The sequence below is a fragment of the Pseudophryne corroboree genome, chromosome 3 (genome assembly GCF_028390025.1).
Source record: "Pseudophryne corroboree isolate aPseCor3 chromosome 3, aPseCor3.hap2, whole genome shotgun sequence".
Lineage (NCBI taxonomy): Eukaryota > Metazoa > Chordata > Amphibia > Anura > Myobatrachidae > Pseudophryne > Pseudophryne corroboree.
Window position 1 is genome coordinate 522,258,363 of NC_086446.1, and position 19,957 is coordinate 522,278,319.

Genomic DNA, 19,957 nt, shown 5'->3' on the forward strand with positions numbered 1-19,957 from the left:
CTAGTTCACTTTCTTTCACAGCTTCTCCTAGAAGAAAACATTAGTCCCAGAATCCTGAGGGATCTCCCTGTAACTGAAAGCAAATGTTCTGTCCTCCCCTGTGCCTCAGCTGTGGTGTGACCTTGCAGGGGAGCTTGTCACACTTCAACTCATACCATACGCATTTCTCAGATATTATCATTATTATTATTATTATTATTATTATTATTATTATTTAAAAAAAAAAAAATATATATATATATACATACATACATACATACATACATACATACATACATACATACATACATACATACATACATACATACATACATACATACATACATACATACAGGTTGAGTATCCCATATCCAAATATTCCGAAATACGGAATATTCCGAAATACGGACTTTTTTGAGTGAGAATGAGATAGTGAAACCTTTGTTTTCTGATGGCTCAATGTACACAAACTTTGTTTAATACACAAAGTTATTAAAAATATTGTATTAAATGACCTTCAGGCTGTGTGTATAAGGTGTATATGAAACATAAATGAATTGTGTGAATGTAGACACACTTTGTTTAATGCACAAAGTTATAAAAAAATATTGGCTAAAATTTCCTTCAGGCTGTGTGTATAAGGTGTATATGTAACATACATGCATTCTGTGCTTAGATTTAGGTCCCATCACCATGATATCTCATTATGGTATGCAATTATTCCAAAATACGGAAAAATCCCATATCCAAAATACCTCTGGTCCCAAGCATTTTGGATAAGGGATACTCAACCTGTGTGTGTGTGTGTGTGTGTGTATATGTATATATATATATATATATATATATATATATATATATATATATATATATATATATATAATCATATTCTGCTGGTCCTGCACTCCCTATATAACTACTTTGCTAGGTGCCTCCACACTAAACAAATACACGTAACCAGGACTTTAGACTGGATTAGTCGCTTGCCCGGCTAAGCCTGGCACGCACACGCTGCATGTGTGCGCCCATCAGGGGAATACTTGAATAGCTCTGGTGGGTGCCTGTTACGTTTGTGCGCCCACAAAAGCATTGTAGTCCCACTGGATGGCATCTGTTCTGTTCAGACGTGAATAGATGCTGGCGGCAGCATTTCAGCTCGCAGTGCCCCGTGCTGGTCTGTCTGGGCATGATCAGAGCGCGGCAGCTGTAACGCAATTGAATTCCCTCCTATGTGTCACACTTGTTCATTGGGGAGAATTCAGTTTGTTGTCCGTCCCCCCCCCCCCCCCCCCCCCCCCTGGCTACCACTAGATGGCGCCCAATTGAGCATTTCAATTGTTGCTCCATTTGGGCACGCATACAGCAGGGGACACATTTCGGCTTGCAGTCTCCTGAGGTGCGAGCTGAAATGTGCGAAAATTCTATGGTTTGGGCGCTCAAATGGGAGTTTGAGCACCCTAAACTGGACTTTATATGGGTTTAGCTGCTTTGTGCGACTAAATTTGGTAGTAATGGGCACGCATGTGGAACGTGTGTAGCCACAAAACAATTTAATTCCCCCCACTGCTGCAACTTACTGGATGAGTTGTCCATAAAAGTGTTCTAAACCATTTTATTTAGAAATACATTTTTATTTTTTTTGGTCCAGCAGGGGTTGTGGTCTATTTTGTCTACACCATTATTTTCATCATGATTAGAATTTCAAACTTCCCTGGTGGTATGGGAGTGATGTAACTTGTATAATGGCTCCAGTGATATTTTCCAAGTCTGGTGGTCAGCTGATGAGGACTTCTAAGAGATCCAGTGGCACTTCTGGCGTTGTGTATTGCTAATGCTAACCCTACCCTCTTGTTGCCTAACACTATCCCTCCACTGCTGGTCTGTGCAGAACGTCGGCGTTTAACATGTTGTAATCATAACTACTTCCCGTCAAACACAAGGTTGCAAGTTCAGAAATTAAAATTTATACAACAGCCGTAAGGGTAAAAAGTGGCACAAATTATATAAATGGTTTCTTACTGAAACCGATTGGTCTGTGATGTGTTTTAGAGATCACTTCTTTAATATTCTTATACCTGCCACCATACGCATAATAACTTGTGGTTCATGAAGGGGGTGTCTGGTGTTACTCAATGGTAGGCAGTGCCGGAAACCTTTTGTTGGTATAATTATTTCTTCTAACTAGTTGCAGAAATAGGTATAAACTCATCCATACTGGCATGTTCCAAAGCAAAACTAGCGCAAAATGTGGTTTACAATCTGTGTAGAACATGGTCACATGTAATGTGTCACTTGGTCACCTTATGCATGACACCAGAATTATCCTGTGCGTGCAGCACTATCACTACAAGTACTGTTTGTGTACATGAAACGAGAAGTGCTCAGTGTGTGAGTGCGCGATGTGGTCAGGCACAGTGCCCAGCCAGATAAGCATCATACAAAAACAGTGGAGGCTGTGACACCCGTTGTAGACTATGCCGAAACCCAAGGGGAAGGAGGAGACCGGGATAGTGTAAATGTAGTCAGTGCATCCAGCATGCGAGAGACAGAGAGGAATTTGTCCTGAGATTCAGAGAAATTCCATAGTTCATGAGTCTTGATTGTAGATTTCAAATATGCTGAATACTGTATTGTCCTTCATAGAGAATATATTCACAAGCACAATATGCAGAGTTAGCAAATGTACAGGACAAAAGAGGAGTGTTTGTGCTTTTCTTGTTTTGGTTTTTGTGATCACCAAGACTCTCCGGTATTCCAAGTTCAGATCCTTATTGTCAGCATTTCTAATGTAAATCTACATTGAAATAATGACAAGATTTTGGTGTTTTTTAAATACATTTTAATTTGTGTTTTCCATTTTGTGAATTTGGAATTGTGATGTGAATGTTGCCAAATGCCCAAACAGGAAAAAAAAAATTCCCCTAAAATATTTAAGGGATTATCAATTCTACACAATAGTATATGCAGCACAAACAGAAAACCTGCAATAAGTTTGGTTCTGTGATCATGCCCCCCAATTGTATTGATTGACACTAATTATCCCATCAGTCAGGATGTTTGTTTCGACATCCAGAATGTTGGGGCATATGTTCTGCTCAATTAATCTGCAGTGAATGGACTTTCCACCACTGACCTTTCCATGGACTTCACATCAAAAATTAATTACATCCATCAGGATATTACCTCCCTCCAGGCCCTCTTTTCCCCACTCTCTCCCTTTGCTTCCAGCCTCTCTCCATCTTATCCCTCCAGCTTGCCAACTCTGATTTCCTTCTCCCTAGTTTCTGTAGATGAAGTCATGACCATTATCCTGTCCTCCCTTCCTTCCACCTCCCATCTTGATCCTATTCCCTCCCATCTCCTCCACTCCCTGTTGCCTGTTACCATCTTGCCCTTGTCTCTTCTATTCTTAAAAAATAAATTCCAAAAAAACAAAACTACCCTTTAGCCTAACACTCTCTAATTACCGATTTCTATCTTTCTCCTCAAAGATCCTCAAGTGGATTGTCTATCACCTTTCTTTCCTCCCGATCCCTGCTTGACACTTTAGTCTGGTTTTTATTCCCTTCACTCCACTCCACTCTACAGTAACTGCACTCACAAAAGTCTGCAATTACCTTCTTGCTGCCAAAGCAAAGAGCCACTACTCTGCTTATTCTTCTTGACCGCTTCACTATTTTTGACACACTTGACAACACTTTTCTTCTACAAATCCTTAACTTTGGGCTGGGTAATGCAGCCCTCTCCTGGTTGTTTTACTACTGCTCCTTCTGTATCTACTCCAGTCTTCCTGGGTGTAATATCGCCCAATATATCATTTCATACTGTCTAGTGTGTATGCCACCGCCGTTGTTAACAATGTTTTTTCTGGTCGGCCCCGCGATCCCCTAGCACACTTGCCGATGCCAACGATCACATGCTGCTTAATGCAACATGGCATCCGCCGCTGCTCTGTGCCTCCTGCATCGGCAAGTGTATATGCAAGTAGTAATATTTACAAATATATTGGAAAAGTTTCCATTACATAACGTGACTTTGAAGAAATTATGAACAATTTGAGTTTTCAAGTTGCTGCCTGATTTTGAGTATAGTTTAAAAAAAAAAAAAAAGGATTTTATATGAAGTTCACCAACAGGATCATTCGTCTTACAGGGTTGGTGGCATATGGAGAGTTGTTGGGCATCTCTGCTGACGTCCATACAAATACCAAGACATTTAATGTGTGAGTGCAAAACTAACTAACTAACTTAGATCCTGATCCCATTCCCACCGGGATTGGTTGCCAGGTAAGCAGGACAAAATTTCAAACTAGAAGATTACTTTGGTCAGCGAACGGTACGAATAGGGCGCCATGTGAGTAGCCAGAAAGATGAGGATTATTATTCCAGCAATTAAATTGAGAATGGAACTCTTCCCATAAAATAGACCTTGTGAAAGCCGTCTACATATTGCTTCACTTGTCTCATGCACTTGGCTGTGTGTTCAGCACTAGGATTGTGGTCAGCTGTTCATAAAATTGCCATTCCTTGCATAAAACTTATTAAACAGTGCTAGACTCAATGTTATCGCTTTCATCCAAGATATGTGCAGTCTTTGTTTGCGTGATGCAGCTTTGCTCAATACGGCTGTGAGAATACATAATGCAAGCAGTGCATTTAATAGAGATTATGCTTCCCTGACCTAGGACTGGTAATCCCATCTGCTTGTTCTCACAACTGTTATGCACCAGGAAACATCTGGCATTGCTTGGTGGTACCACGATGACTGTACCTGGACCACAGTGCCCTGCTTCCCAATGCTATTCATGAAGTGTAGACAGTCATCAAAAAAAAATAATTTTTAGTTCTCTGACTTAGACCATTTACATGGCATCGAGCAAGCTGAAATTTGTCATAAGTTACTAGAGTATCTTGATATATTCCAACATTAATAATTTAGCCATGCCTAGTAATGTTTTTGCCCATACTGTGACTTGAATGGGCATACCCCTTTTTCTGCTGTGGGGTACACTGGGCTCCACAGGGAATGACATTGGGGTGTAGAGTAGTATCTTGATCTGAGGCACCAACAGGCTCAAAGCTTTGACTGTTCCCAGAATGCCTAGCGCCGCCTCCTCTATAACCCCGCCTCCGTGCACAGGAGCCCAGTTTTGTAGTTGGTGCCATGCAGTAAGCAGGCCCATAACAGGGGGGCAGCTCCAGCAGCCCTGAGAGAAGCTTTTAAAGAATATTGAAGACTTCAAGGGCTGCAGCAGAGACACTGACTGTGTTCGATGTCAGTCAGACATCTCCTGCTGCAGCACCATCACCTCCCCCAGCGGCGCTGTACACTCCCGAGCCCTGGTTGCCGGGTACCTACAGCGGAGGCTCCGGTTTTTTTCCAAGTGTGTCACACACACGACTGCTGCTCTCCCAGATCACGTGGCCACACTCAGGGAGGAGGTAAGGGGTCCCCTCGCGGGACCCGCTGCAAATCGCGATCCCGCGCGGCCAGTTGGAGGCAGGCAGCGCGCGCTGGCGTGGACACTGTGGTAGTACAGGGACCCCACTAGACCACCAGGGCATGGGCACAGGTCGGTTTTCTCTCATAAAACCGTTTTATTAAGCCCCCAGTACCCATTGGTGAAGTTCAGCAGGTGGATAAGGCTTTGACCAGTAGCCCCTCCCCCATCCCCAGGGCACCATTTAGAGTTAATGTTCCCGCCCTGGAGCTGCATATTTCTCTCTCCCTCACTCCCTGTCAGCGTTTGGGTGCCATTATAGCAAGCAGAGCTGATCCTGGGACTGTTTGGGCAAATCCTCCTCTGTAAGGCCGCCTGCCTGTCAGCGCTGTGCATTTTACAGGACACTTAAGTATTCTACATGTCTGCTGACAGTGTTAGTTAAGAAAGAGTGCATTTAGTCAGGGTTATTTAGTACAAGTACCCTGTGATGTACATCCAGTCTTTACTGTGCATTGTTATACCTATTAAGTGTATAGCTATACATAGTACTACTCTGTGTTGCTAGTCCAGTGCAGTTTTATTGCAGGTCATAATTTCAGCATTGTAGAAACTGTGACTCTGTGTGTGTGTGCATATAGCTGCTGTGTGACCTCCATTTCGTGTATCTCACTAAGATTGCTATCCTGATATTCTATAACCTGAGTGGGCTAAGTGTGTCAGGTTTATCATAATATAGGCAGTTCACAGGATATACTCGGTGTGTCTTTTTCTCTGTGATTTTTAGTCACCATATACCTCTTGAATTCCCTGTTTGTGCTGATACACTACATAGGGGGTTCTTGTCAGGTATTGTGCTGCTGATACTGTACTGTGTTGCCTTGCATTGAGCTTTTGATTGTCAGCTACAAAGGGCAACGGAGCTGGGGCTGATCCCACATTACGTGGTGTTGACGCTGCAGACACATTTGAGGATAACATAGCAGCAGAGGGTTCAGGATCTGGGGGTTCCTTACCCCCCAGTGGGACTGTAGCAACGAGGGTGCAAAATGACCCACCTTGGGCTACCTTCTCCACGCTATTGAATACGCTGGTAACTAGACTAACGCCCCCTATGGGACCTCCTGTGCCGGTACAACTGCTTATGGTCCCCGCGGTTAACCTGCCATGGGCAGATCAACTATCCAATCAGTTGCAGCAATTGAACCAATCACTGACTGCTCAAAAGTCTAACCTTCGACCGCCTAAGACCAAGGGGTCCTCTAAGCTGGCAATTACTTCCTCACAATCCACCAACGTCCCAGACACCTCGTCTGATGAGGATGGCGTTTATACGGACCCCACAGATTCTGATCCTGATGCTTCTGATGGGGGAAGTTGTTTCGCAGGTGGATGTTCCTGACTTGTTAGAGGCTATCAGGCTCATTCTTCAGGTTGATGATGAACCGGAGCCTGACACTGCCCCTAAGAAACCGGACAGGTTTAAACGTCAGAAGGTGGTTAAACAAGTTTTACCTCACTCTGAACATTTAGTTGACATACGTCAGGAGTCCTGGGAAAATCCAGGAAATAAGTTCACGCCTCACAAGAAGATGCTGGCTCGCTATCCCCTCGCTGCGGAGCTTTGTAAAAATTGGGAAACACCCCCGCCAGTGGATTTGCAAGTGGCGCGGCTGGTAGTATCCTCCGCTCTGCCTGTAACTACAGTCACATTCTTGAGAGAGCCGACTGACAAGCGTGTGGAGGGTTGTTTGAAGGCAATCTGCACCATAAATGGTGCGGTGCATAGGCCCACTATTGCAGCGACATGGGAGCTGGAGGCAGAGTGGCCTTCCAATGCTTCTGATCATGCCAGACAATGCCTGTCGTATATTGTTACAGCGTCTCATTACATTAAAGAGGCTGCTTCTGATGCCGGTATTCTGGCGGCTAAGGCTTCTACTACGTCCATTTTGGCTCGCCGATTTCTCTGGTTACGGTTTTGGTCTGTGGATATGGACTCTAAGAAAACCCTGGAGGTACTCCCCTTCAAAGGAGACATTCTTTTCGGAGTAGAACCTCAATAAAATAGTGGCTGACTTAGCGTCTGCTAAAACAGCATGTCTTCCTAGTACTGCTCCTTCGGTGCTGAAGGCTAAGAGTACTTCCTTTCGCTCCTTACGTCCTTCAGGGAAAGCAAAAGGTCAGGCATACCCAAAACAGGTTCGCACATCCAAACCCAATAAGCCCAAACCTAAACGGGCCTGGGCTGCCCGTCAGCCTGCTGCATGACAGGGAGGGCCTCCCTCTGGGGGATCCCAGAGTGGGGGGCCGACTTCTAGGGTTTACCCAGGAATGGTTGAAGACCACTTCCGATGCCTGGGTACGGGAAGTCGTCATTCGAGGTTACGCCGTATCCTTCAAGAATCGTCCCCCTCATCGATTTTGCCTGACAGACGTCCCTTCTGATCAGGTGAAGGCAAAGACTCTCTTCATTCGGTGGTACAGTCCCTCCTGGACACAGGAGTGGTAGTACAGGTGCCTCTGGCTCAGAGAGGCAAGGGGTACTATTCACCGCTGTTCCTAGTCCTTGAACCAAAATGGGTCTTCCCGGCCCATTCTCAACCTCAAGTCCTTGAACAAATTTGTGAAGGTCTCCAAGTTTCGGATGGATCTCTTCGCTCCATTGTTCTGGCCTTGGAGCCTGGGGACTATATGGTCTCACTGGACATATAGGGTGCTTACCTGCATATTCCCATTGCAGTGTTGCATCAGCAGTACCTGAGGTTTGCGGTTGACGACCTCCATTACCAATTTCGGGCGTTACCTTTTGGTTTGACCACGGCTCTGCAAGTCTTCACCAAGGTCATGGCAGTAATGACGGCTGTACTCCGCCGTCAAGGGGTCAGGATCCTACCATACTTGGACGACTTGTTGATTCTGGCAAATTCCCCAGAGATTCTCCTACACCATCTGAATCTGACTATCCAGTTTCTGCAAGCCCACGGGTGGCTCATCAACTGGAAGAAATCCTCCCTGGTCCCTGCTCAGAGCATGCTGCACCTGGGAGCGATGTTGGACACTCACAACCAGCGGTTGTTCTTGTCTCAGGAGAAAATCCTGAAGCTTCAGGACAGGATTCGATGCTTCCTTTCTCGTCAGCAAGTGTCGATACATTCGGCAATGCAAGTGCTAGGTCTCATGGTGTCTGCTTTTGACATGGTGGAGTACGCTCCATTCCATTCCCGCCCTCTTCAGAGGCTGATTCTTGCCAAGTGGGACGGCCTACCTCACCGGATCAGGTATCAAATGATCTCATTGTCTCCGGAGATCCGTCTGTCACTGAGCTGGTGGCTTCAGGACCAACGATTGAGCAGGGGTCGTCCCTTCTGGATCTTCAACTGTGTCCTTCTGACGACTGACGCCAGTCTGAGGGGTTGGGGCACGGTGTTGGAGCAACACTCCCTTCAGGGTCGGTGGACCAAGGAGGAGTCTCTACTCTCGATAAACATTCTGGAATTGCCGGCGGTGTTCAACTCATTGAACTTGGCCCAGCATTTAATACAGAACAGACCTGTTCAAGTACAGTCGGACAGCGACACTACGGTGGCGTACATCAATCATCAAGGCGGCACTCGAAGCCGCATGGCAATGAGGGAAGTATCACGGATTCTTCAATGGGCGGAACGCCATCTGCCAGCAATATCGGCAGTGTTCATTCCGGGAGTCCTAAACTGGGAAGCGGACTTTCTCAGTCGTCAGGACGTACATGCCGGAGAGTGGAGCCTCCATCCAGAAGTGTTTTCAACTCCTCGTGGACAGGTGGGGCCTTCCAGATGTGGACCTGATGGCGTTTCGACACAATCACAAGGTTCCAGTCTTTGGAGCAAGGATAAGGGATCCTCAAGCAGCGTTCGTGGACGCACTGGCAATTCCATGGAACTTTCGGCTGCCATACGTGTTCCCTCCGGTGTCACTCCTGCCCAGAGTAATAAGGAAGTTCAAGTAAGAAGGAGGAATCCTACTTCTGATCGCTCCCGCATGGCCCAGACGGCATTGGTTCTCAGACCTCCTGGGTTTTGTTGATAGAGCGTCCCCTTCTACTTCCGCAGCGCCCAGATCTCCTCGTTCAGTGCCCCTGTGTATATCAGGATTTAGCCCGATTGGCTTTGACTGCGTGGCTTTTGAAGCTTCCATCTTAAGGTCCAAAGGATTTTCTGAGGCGGTCATTCAAACCATGTTGAAGGCCCGGAAACCGGCTTCTGCTCGGATTTATTATAGGGCAGGGCTGGCCAAACCGGTCCTCGAGATCTACCAACAGTTCATGTTTTCCAGGCCTCCTGGAGATCTGTAGAATTGTCAGTTAGGAATGAATGCAGCACATCTTAATTAGTAATGACTACACCTGTGCACCAGCTAGGTGGTCTGGAAAATGTGTACTGTTGGTAGATCTCGAGGACTGGTTTGGCCAGCCCTGTTATAGGGTCTGGAATTCTTACTTTGCTTGGTGCGCATATAACAATCATGACGCTTACAAGTTTACTACGGCCAAACTTTTGGCCTTTCTACAACAAGGCCTGGACTTAGGCCTTCGTCTGGCCTCCGTCAAGGTTCATATTTCTGCCTTGTCGGTTTGGTTTCAGAGAAAAATTGTGACCTTACCTGATGTGTATACGTTCACTCAGGGTGTGTTGCGGATTCAACCTCCTTATGTCCCGCCGGTGGCTCCTTGGGACTTGTCTGTGGTTCAAGGGTCTCCGTTTAAGCCTCTTGAATCTGCTGACCTTAAGTGTCTTTCTCTTAGGGTATTGTTTCTGCTGGCTATTGCCTTTGCTAGATGGGTGTCGGATTTGGGTGCCTTTTCTTGTAGGGCACCATATCTGATTTTTCACTGTGATCGGGTGGTTCTTAGAACACGTCCCGGGTATTTACGCAAGGTGGTGTCTTCTTTCCACCTTTAATCAGTAGATTGTAGTACCGGCATTTGCCTCTCCTGATTTGTCTTCCAAAGAATGGTCTTTAGATGTGGCACGGGCCCTCCGTATCAACGTGAAGAGAACTGCCTCCATCAGGAAGTCGGATTCTCTTTGTTCTGTTTTGGTTTTCACAATTGTGGCTAGCCTGCTCACAAGCAGACCCTGGCCATATGGATTAGAATGGTGATTGCACATGCTTATGTACAGGCTGGCCTTCCAGCTCCTGCTACCATCAAGGCCCATTCTACTCGGTCGATTGGACCTTCTTGGGCGGCCTGCCGTGGTGCGACCCTTGAACAATTGTGCAAGGCGGCTACGTGGTCCTCAGTAAACACGTTCATAAGGTTCTATGCCTTTGATACTTCCGCCTCCCAGGATGCTTCCTTTGGACGCCGGGTTCTTGTGCCCGCTACAGTGCGTCCCCTCCCATAAGGAATTGCTTTAGGACATCCCCAATGTCATTCCCTGTGGAGCCCAGTGTACCCCGCAGCAGAAAACGAGATTTATGGTAAGAACTTACTGTTAAATCTCTTTCTGCGAGGTACACTGGGCTCCCTAGGGCGCCCACCCTGACGCACTTAGCTTCTTTGGGTTGGTATGGCATTAGCCGTCTCTTTTGACATCTCTTTTGCCTGCTACTGCATTGGACTGGTTAACAAAAACTGGGCTCCTGTGCACGGAGGTGGGGTTATACAGGAGGCGCTAGGCATTCTGGGAACAGTCAAAGCTTTGAGCCTGTTGGTGCCTCGGATCAAGATCCTACTTTACACCCCAATGTCATTCCCTGTGGAGCCCAGCGTACCTCGCAGAAAGAGATTTAACCGTAAGTTCTTACCATAAATCTTGTTTTTGTCTCCAGAATCAGAGCGTGTTTTCCTTCTGATGCCAAGAAAGTTATAGGGGTATTCAACTGCTGGCCGCTTTCGCCAGTTTTTAAGGCCTTTCGATTAATGCCCTTTAACTTTTTTTTGTTTTTGCGAAAAGGTATTGGCATTAAATGCTTCGATGAGCAAAAATGGCCTGATCCACACATTTTTCGCTCCTGCCAAATGTTTCACCTGGGCAATTAAACAGCCCTGTTATTGCATATGGTGAATCCCCATTCGTCCTAAAAAAAATAGCAAAAAGTGCAGTTTTTTCGCCTAGGCGAAAAATTTTCACTAATTGAATACGGCCCTAAATGGAATACTTTAAACTATAAAGAAAACACAGCCGACCCACACAACGTTTCCCTGGGCCGCTTCCCCCTGACCACGCCCTTTCACACCAACCACGGCTTAATCAACCCGAGTCGTCCAATCCAGCTAGCAGCCTAATCAAATATGAAAAAAGGCATAGCATTGCCAATGTTTCAGCGCCGCGCAGGACTCTATTCTCAGGGCTGTATGTGGCGCTGAAATGTTGGCATTTTTTCACATTTGATGTTTAACTAAAAACTCATAGTATTTTCAGCAGTCCTCAGAGTGCCGCCTGGTTCTTTAGTATTGAGATTTTTTTTTTTTTTGTTGCTCCGCGAGATCACTGCTCAGAGCATGGATTCGCTGCCAATAGACCAGAAACAAAATATGTTCTATTGAGCAGAGGGCCTGGGCAGTAGCAGAGAAGAATTATTTCTAGTTTTAACACCTTGGAACCGCCCCCTCGCCCCCACACACACCATTTTTTATTGTATGGTATGCCCCCGTTTATAGAGATTTCAGTTGCAGGCATTTGAGGCAGTGACCTTTTCTACAACCCTTCAGACTGGTCCTTGAAGCATGAAGATCATTCCCTGCATTTGCACCAGAAGCCATGTACTGTCCTCATTATGACTAGGCTCAGTGTCCTTAAGGTATAATATAAGGATATTGAGCTAATGTAATTATTATTATTACCAGTTATTTATATAGCGCGCACACATTCCGCAGCGCTTTACAGAGAATATTTTGGCCATTCACATCAGTCCCTGCCCCAGTGGAGCTTACAATCAATATTCCGATCACATGTGCACTCACTCACTCTAGTGTTAATTTTGTTGGGATCCAATTAACCTACCAGTATATCTTTGGATTGTGGGAGGAAACCAGAGTACCTGGAGGAAATGCACGCAAGTACAGGGAGAATATACAAACGCCACACAGAGCAATGGTGGGAGTCGCACCCATGACCTCAGTGCTGTGAGGCAGTAATGCTAACCATTATACCATCTGTACTGCCCATTTTAGCATCCAGTCTTTATGGGGTTAAACAGATATAATTTTCAATTTTTTCCCTACTCAAAAACCGCACTTGAGACACTCACTAACAAAGCATCCAGGCAGGAGCAGTTTGGTAGTGTGGGAGGACCCCCCCCTTCCCAAAAAAAAAAATCTTCCCTCCCATCACCAGCAGCTCAGACCTGTTTTCTATCAGAGGCAAATTGCTTTCTGTGTGTTTTCTTTTCTGTGCTCCTACGTTTAGAAACACATGCTGCGCAAGGGGGAATCAGGAGGGGGGGGGGGGGGGGGGATAAAAAAAACTGTAATTTTGCAATTGTAGTCTGCATATTGGATAAACCCCTTACTGCCAAAAGCAGTCTGAAGAGCATTGCAGAGCAATTAAGTATTATATGAGACAATACATTACGATGCTCCATCCAGCCGCCATGGGGTTACTGTGTCCGTGTTTCCAGGACTGCGCTCCCAGGAGATATCCTTGCCATATGATCTCACAATAAAAGTTTCTTTTTTACGATCCGTGTAACGGTTTCCTTTGCTATTTTCTCCTGTGAACGGTTGCTGCTGTACAGGCAGGTCCTGTTTCTCCCTCTTCATCAAACTATTTATTAGCCCTGTATGGTCCATGTGATAAACAGCACAAGGAGATTATTAGGGCAGTCCCAACTAATCTTGTGGATCATGTACTTCTGGGGTAAGTAATGGGGCAGTGTGGTATTTTATCATAAAGGTGTGTTTTATTTTTATTTTTTTATTCCCCCCCCCATACTTCTGAGCTTAACAAATTTGGTTTATTAAATCGCCGTACAACATCAAGCTGTAAGTTTCAAAGCAATTTATTCCACCAATTTTGTTTTGAAAGCGTGGAACAGCCTACCAGCAGAGATGGTAAAGACCTATTCGGTTCAAAATCTTATCTATACTGTTTTGCAAGTGGAAGCTGGGCAGAGCGGAGACTTTATTTGCCAGAGAAAAATATAATAATTGTGTCTTATGCAGAGTAGTCCATGCTTTGTTACAATCTTCTAGCAGAGGTAGTATTAGGCATTGTGAATTAACCATTAGTGAATACTTGGGCTAATTGTTTCTAGGTTTCTATAAAGCTCGTGTATTATGGTTGGTGTGATTTGACAATAAAAACTGCTATTATATGGTGGCATCTGTATACGTTTGTTCTAATGTGTTCTGTCAGTTATTTACAAACTTTGCTCTAAAACCAGAGCGACTGATCCATTTGCTTCCATTGTGTAAACTTGCACTAAAATGGCTAAAGCCAGCTTAGAACGCAGACCAGTACTAGCGTGGATGACATATCATGACATTGATGTATTTGAGTCTACGTTTGTACAAAGAATACACCTGCTATTGGGTGTTAGAGATAATAAAGAGGGGTCACTGTAACTGGTTGCTATGGTTAGTGTAGATTTGCACCCTTCAGCAATATGGTAAATGAATAAGCTGCATGCCTGTTCTTTGATACACCTATACTGACAATGTGATCTCTTCCCCTCTGCACATTCTTGCACTGTAAGTTGGGATAATAACTAATTTATGGTTCCTAGAACAGTATGTATGCGCGTTCATTGCAGAGGTTCTAAGAGTAGTTAAAATCCTCTACTGATGACTGACACAGAATGGAAATCCCCTCTCAAGTGCCATGGGCGTGGCTTGGGATGTGGGTCTGATGATTCTTCCGCTCTGCATAGTTTTTGTTGGGAACATTTCTGGAAAGGCCAGAAAGCTGATAGTGAGAGTACTGCACTGCTCCCTTAGGTCTGAGCTGTACAGACTTTCTTTTCTCACAGCTGTGTGTGAACTGGCACACTGTGGATACAACTGGGAACAAAATGACAAATGTATTTAAAAACACTGATACACTGTTTGTTAAAGGTTGGTCACAAACAGTCAGAACTATGGGGAAATGTTCGCAGCTCGCTAAGCAAAGCTGGTTTACAATAATAAAGAACATACTGTAAAGACCACTGTAAACATCGGTTTCATCTGTTTTCATAAGTGACACACCTAAGAGCAGGGAATGTATTTAGATTTCTAGATGGGGATTGACCCATAAGAGATCTTGCCGTCTGGAGAAGAGGTAACTTCTGGCAGGGAATGCTGGGACTTGTAGTTCCACACCAGCTGGAATGTTACATAGGTTTTCCCATATAAATCTAATCTTGGTTCAGGATTGTGAGTGAAGGATAATCTGGAAAGATGTTACTTCTGCCGTGCTGGGAATCTCACATCTGGGATTCTCTCCCTGTCAGGTGACTTAAGCAGCTGGTGGAAAACAGGGGAAGTCATGAGAGCTGGGTAGGCTTCTTACAAGATGTGAGATTTTAATAGTGCCCTGAAGGCTGGGAGTGAAGGGAACTGATCATCCAATGATATAGTACACACCCTGTGCAGCTATTGCATATGACTTTCATAAATTGCTCTAAGTTTGACTTTCCAACTCCTGTGTTACGCTTTTGTGTCAATTTTCTTTTTCTGTTAATAATTCTATTCTATTTATTATCCCTAAACCTGCATATAATACTGAGCTGCAGAACATTGTGTAACACAAAGCCTATTGCCATGCATTCCTGAGGTCAGATACGATGATGCTCCATATACAGCCACCATCGTCTTGTGAAATGTGGGTATCCTTTTAAATGATCGCAAAGACTAAATGCACATTGATTTTTATATTAAGAGATACGAATTCAGTTCTCAAATTGTCTTGTTAGTCATATGACCAAGAAAGGAAAAAAAATATAGGAAGCCTGCTAGAGGGAAAATCGTCCTCTCTAATTGACTTATTAACAGTTACTTGTATAGCTGCGGCATATTGCGTTTTGCTTTACAATTGGGAACAGAGTAATAAAACGCCACTGGGTAAAAACCAGACATAGAGGTATGAGGGCCCTACTCGCAAGCTTACAATCCGTAGGGAAATAGGCATTGGTACATAAGGGTAGGTGCTACCCATTGCTCCGGCCAGATTGCAGAAATCACAACCTTATTTGAACTTGTTTCATTTATTTGTGAATCTTATTACTAGCTGTAACAAGTAATGAGACTAGTGCATATATTTGTTGGGTGCTTCTGGGGGAAAATAAGGCACCTAAATAAAGGTGCTTTCAGCAGAAGCCAGCTGAGCGATCATAACCCTTTTCCTTGTCCTTTGGATGTTTCTGTAGGTACATTCTCAGGTGCAGTTGGTATGCCGCAGTTTGTTGCATGGTCGATTACAGCTCAAGATCATGTATATTTACATTGCTCTACAGGGGATGTCTACTTCTATAATTCTCTATTAAGGCGATTCATGCTTGTAGATTTTTTCAATTGGATAGTCACAGGTTGTCTTTGTCTCTCTTGCAGCCAGCACCGGTTTGATGGCGAACTCCTCACCCTCTTTTATGGGAAGTTTTCTGAGCAGCAGCCTGGGCTCTGCTGCAGCATCAGCCCACCCGGCGGCCGCATCCTCCTCCCCATCCGAAACCACCTACAGGGGACCGCATGGGGCTGGTGCCTCCCAGATCTGGTTCTCTCACTCCCATGAAGGTCAGTAGCGACTTTATCTACTGTAAGTAGTACCTCTGAATGCCAGAAAGTACAGGCTACTGCTTACCTTTCCTATGTATCATGGTATGGGCTTGCTTTAGAAAACATGGCTGCAAAGAACAGATATTATCAGTTTGTACTACTGTGCCATAGTAGCCAGCAATGCCCAATCTTAAGGGACAGGCCCAGGTTTTTAAAAAAAATTTTGTCGCTAACAATTTCCCTGTTCTTTATTATTTAACAACTGGCAGTACTACAAAGTTCCAGTTCTTAATTTTATCTTATGTTATATTGTCTGTTTCATAAACAAGATTTTCCACGTTTCTGTGCCGTGCATTTGCAATGCTATTTATTTTTTGGGATGGGGCATTATTTTATTGATTTTTCCGTTACTGGGAGGTGTACTTAGTAGTTAAGCTACGTCGTGTGTTTGTCCCATGCAGTTCCCACTGCACTTCCGGGAGACTATCGCATAGACCACTGGATCTCTTTCTGTTTATTCTTACTGTATGTTACCTATCAGTCTACCTCCTTATCTCAATTTCAATGTGTATCAGTCGCCTAGAAATCCTCTAAGAATACTGCTTACCTGAGCACTCCAGTATCATCAGTGTTTTATTTTCCTATGAAAATGGAACGGGTAGTCAGAAAAGGTACCGGGGCATTCCTAGAATTACAGCTTTATACAAGATTTATAGTAGCTTTCATAGTCTGGACAAGTCTTTATACACTTATTTTACTAATTTCTAAAATAAATTTTTATTTTTTTTCCTTTCCTTTTTTTGGAACCAGTTATAAGAATGGAAAACGACACAAAATAAAGTTTTGGTACTGCGTACAACTGAGTACCATCATATAAGAGCAAGGACTATCATACCACATCCGTCCCTTCCCTCTCCTAAGTTTGCAATGTTCAGCACTCACTTGTTTCAGTTTATTCATATATTTTGGAGATAGGGATTCCCCAATGGTTACAGTACATGAAGTGAGTTTTTTACCAGTGGCCCATAAATTGACAATATAGGGGTGTATTTACTACAGCTTCTAGAACAGGCAAATTCTGGTGTTTTCCCAAAGCAATCAATCAGATTGTCTATCATTTTCTACAATGCATTAACGAATACGTAGAATGGAGTTGCCATGGGCAACATCTCCACTTTTAGGAACTTTAGTAAATTTACCCCCTTAGTTTCCCTTTTCCTATACAACCATGTATACTACTGGCGCTACCACTGCCTGACTATACTGCTTTCTTACATTCATATCAGATGACATTAGAGTATCTCTGCTTCTGACGTTAGTTTCATTCTTTCTAGATCCTGTTTTTGCATTTTTGTGTCCCAGGGGTGTTATATTACATTTTCATGTATTAAATGTCTCTAATTCTGTTTAGATATTTCCTGGTTTTTTTTTTTTCCTCCTAATCGCTAAGCTTTTGATTTATTCCATTCTGGGGTATCGGGACTGTAACAAATACAGGTTGAGTCTCCTATATCCTATATCTGAAAAATCTCGAAACTCAAAATATTTTGAGCAGGGCTGAGATGGTTTCTGATGGTTCAGTGTACACACACTTTGTTTCATGCACATAGTTAATAAAAACATTGTATACAATTGTGTTCAGGCTATGTGTTTCAGGTGTATATGAAACATAATTGCATTGTGTTTAGACTTCTCATTAAGATATCCAAATATTCCAAAATATGGAAATATCCAATAGCCAAAATACTTCTGTTCTTAAGCATTTTGGATTTGGGAGGATCAACCTGTGTGTATGTCTTTAAGAAGACCTATCTAACCTTGTATGTTAGTCCTGAGCTAACAGCATAGACTACAAAACTGTATCCTGTCATTTAAGCCAAATCCTTATTCATTCCGCTATATTTGAGACCAGTCAAAGGATTTCAAGTTTCTGAATTAATTTATTGTGGCATACCATATAAAGTGCTTTGCTGAAATCTAAATAAGTTATGTCCACTGATCTACCCTGAAATGTCACTTTATTTACTCCATGAAAAGAAACCCATTAGATCTGTTTGACATGATCTCCCAGCAGCAAATCCATACGGGCTTGACTATAACTGAACTGTAAATGGTCAACCATTCAATTTATTGAAGTAATGCTATGAATTTCCTTATATTGATTTGAGACTTGCAGGTGTATATGGATCGTAGTCTACTCATCTGCCATTTGTGTGTAGCGGAACTACATTTCATCCAATGGTATACTTCATCCAATCATCCGGAAGTATAGCAGTCAGCAGTTATTTGTTATGACACGACAGGCACTACTCCTACTTCTGTCACAACTCCTGGCTGTATGCGAGCCGGGCCCTTTTATTTATCTACAAGAAAGTTTTAGAGTTTAAGAAACCCCTCCTCAGTAGTAAATACGTTCTGTACAGTACGCTAAGGTATTTCCAAACCTGCAAACATTTGAGAACCATGCTTTGAGTTACAGAGCTTATAGAGTTGTATGGTCATGTCGTGTTGGGAAGTGTAGTGTCCTATAGCGTGTAATAGAATTGTGTTATGTGGAGTGTATTGTATACAATATACTGTATAAAGTGGCTAGTACAGTATAGAAAGAGTTACTTCTGAGTATTGGTTTGGGAACATGGCCTCACTTTTTCCCTCCAGAAGCCTTTAAAACATGTAAGGCACCTCTGAAAGTCTGTTGCTGCCTGAAGGAGATCTATCATCCTCTTGTCTCCTCTGACCTCTTGTGTATGGAATGTCAACAACAAAGCCTGTGAACTGTAGCCCAGCACTCCACTGCCCTCATCTCCTCCTCATAAAAACCTGCTCAACAACATTGTCTACAGACACCTGCAGGCAGAGGCTTCTAGTCTTCATCCAAAGAGCTCAGACTAGATATCCCTTGACCTGATCACCCTGCCAATGACTTGTATTTCTGATATTCATCTTTCCTAAATAGCACAAGCTAGTATACGGATTGGAAACCCAACTTGACACGGGAACCCAGAACACAGGGAATAAGCTGATGATGGGCACAAAGTTATTTATAGTAGTATATTTGCTAAAGGTCTATTTTTTGTCTATTTAGATTGATTATAAACCAAACACAAATCAATATATTCTGGTTCAGGGGCTAAAACACACATTTACTGACCGTTATTTGTTTTTGATTTTGAAATGTTCGTAAAAGTGTGTTTTTAGTCCCTGAAACAAAATAAGGATTTAGATCGGTTTGTAGCAATTTAAAATCAATATAAATCGATGAAAATAAATCTTTGACAAATATAGCCCCTGGAGTATAACAGAAAGATCTGCTCTCGGACACTTACATAAAGCATTTTGTGCATTTGTGCTGTGTGTTTTTTTTTTTTTAGTTAAGTTATTTAAAACTAATAAAATATTTTAGCTCAGTAGAACATTTTTGCCTTAATTACACTTTCTTGGTTTGTTAGGAAATTTTGAGATGTCTAATGCTAATTGCATCTGGTGTTTTGTGGGGTTTTTTTTTTTTTTACATAAAAGTGGTATTTGTGATAAAACAGCTGCTACTTGTGATAAAACCTAATATGTTAGGTATTTATCAATATTATGTCAAGAAGAAATGCTAGAAAGTGCAGATTCCATGCAGATATGCTCCATTCTCTTTTTTTTTTTTTTTGACAAATTGATATTACTTAGCCTAAAGATTACAATCTTGGTGTCGTCGTTTTTTTCCAAGATAAGAAGCTTGTGTGTTGGGCAAGTAGTGATATGTTGCTGAATGCATTGGTAAATCACCCACAGTTGTCTCTACTGTGCAAAGTCAAGAAAATTAAGCATTTTATTTGCTTACATTTATCTTTAATATCATGAAAAGACAGCCATGT

At 43.3% G+C, this 19,957-nt stretch overlaps 1 protein-coding gene across 9 annotated transcripts in view; it reads left to right on the forward strand.

Annotated features, from left to right (window-relative positions):
• The window catches only part of BAHCC1 (BAH domain and coiled-coil containing 1), a 169,454-nt gene that overhangs the window by 79,692 nt on the left and 69,805 nt on the right, over nt 1-19,957 (forward strand). For all 9 annotated transcript variants that reach the window (XM_063961114.1, XM_063961112.1, XM_063961113.1 and 6 more), the window contains one exon: nt 15,930-16,112. In XM_063961114.1, the coding sequence (XP_063817184.1) occupies nt 15,930-16,112 (183 nt within the window). The remainder of the gene's footprint in view (nt 1-15,929; nt 16,113-19,957) is intronic.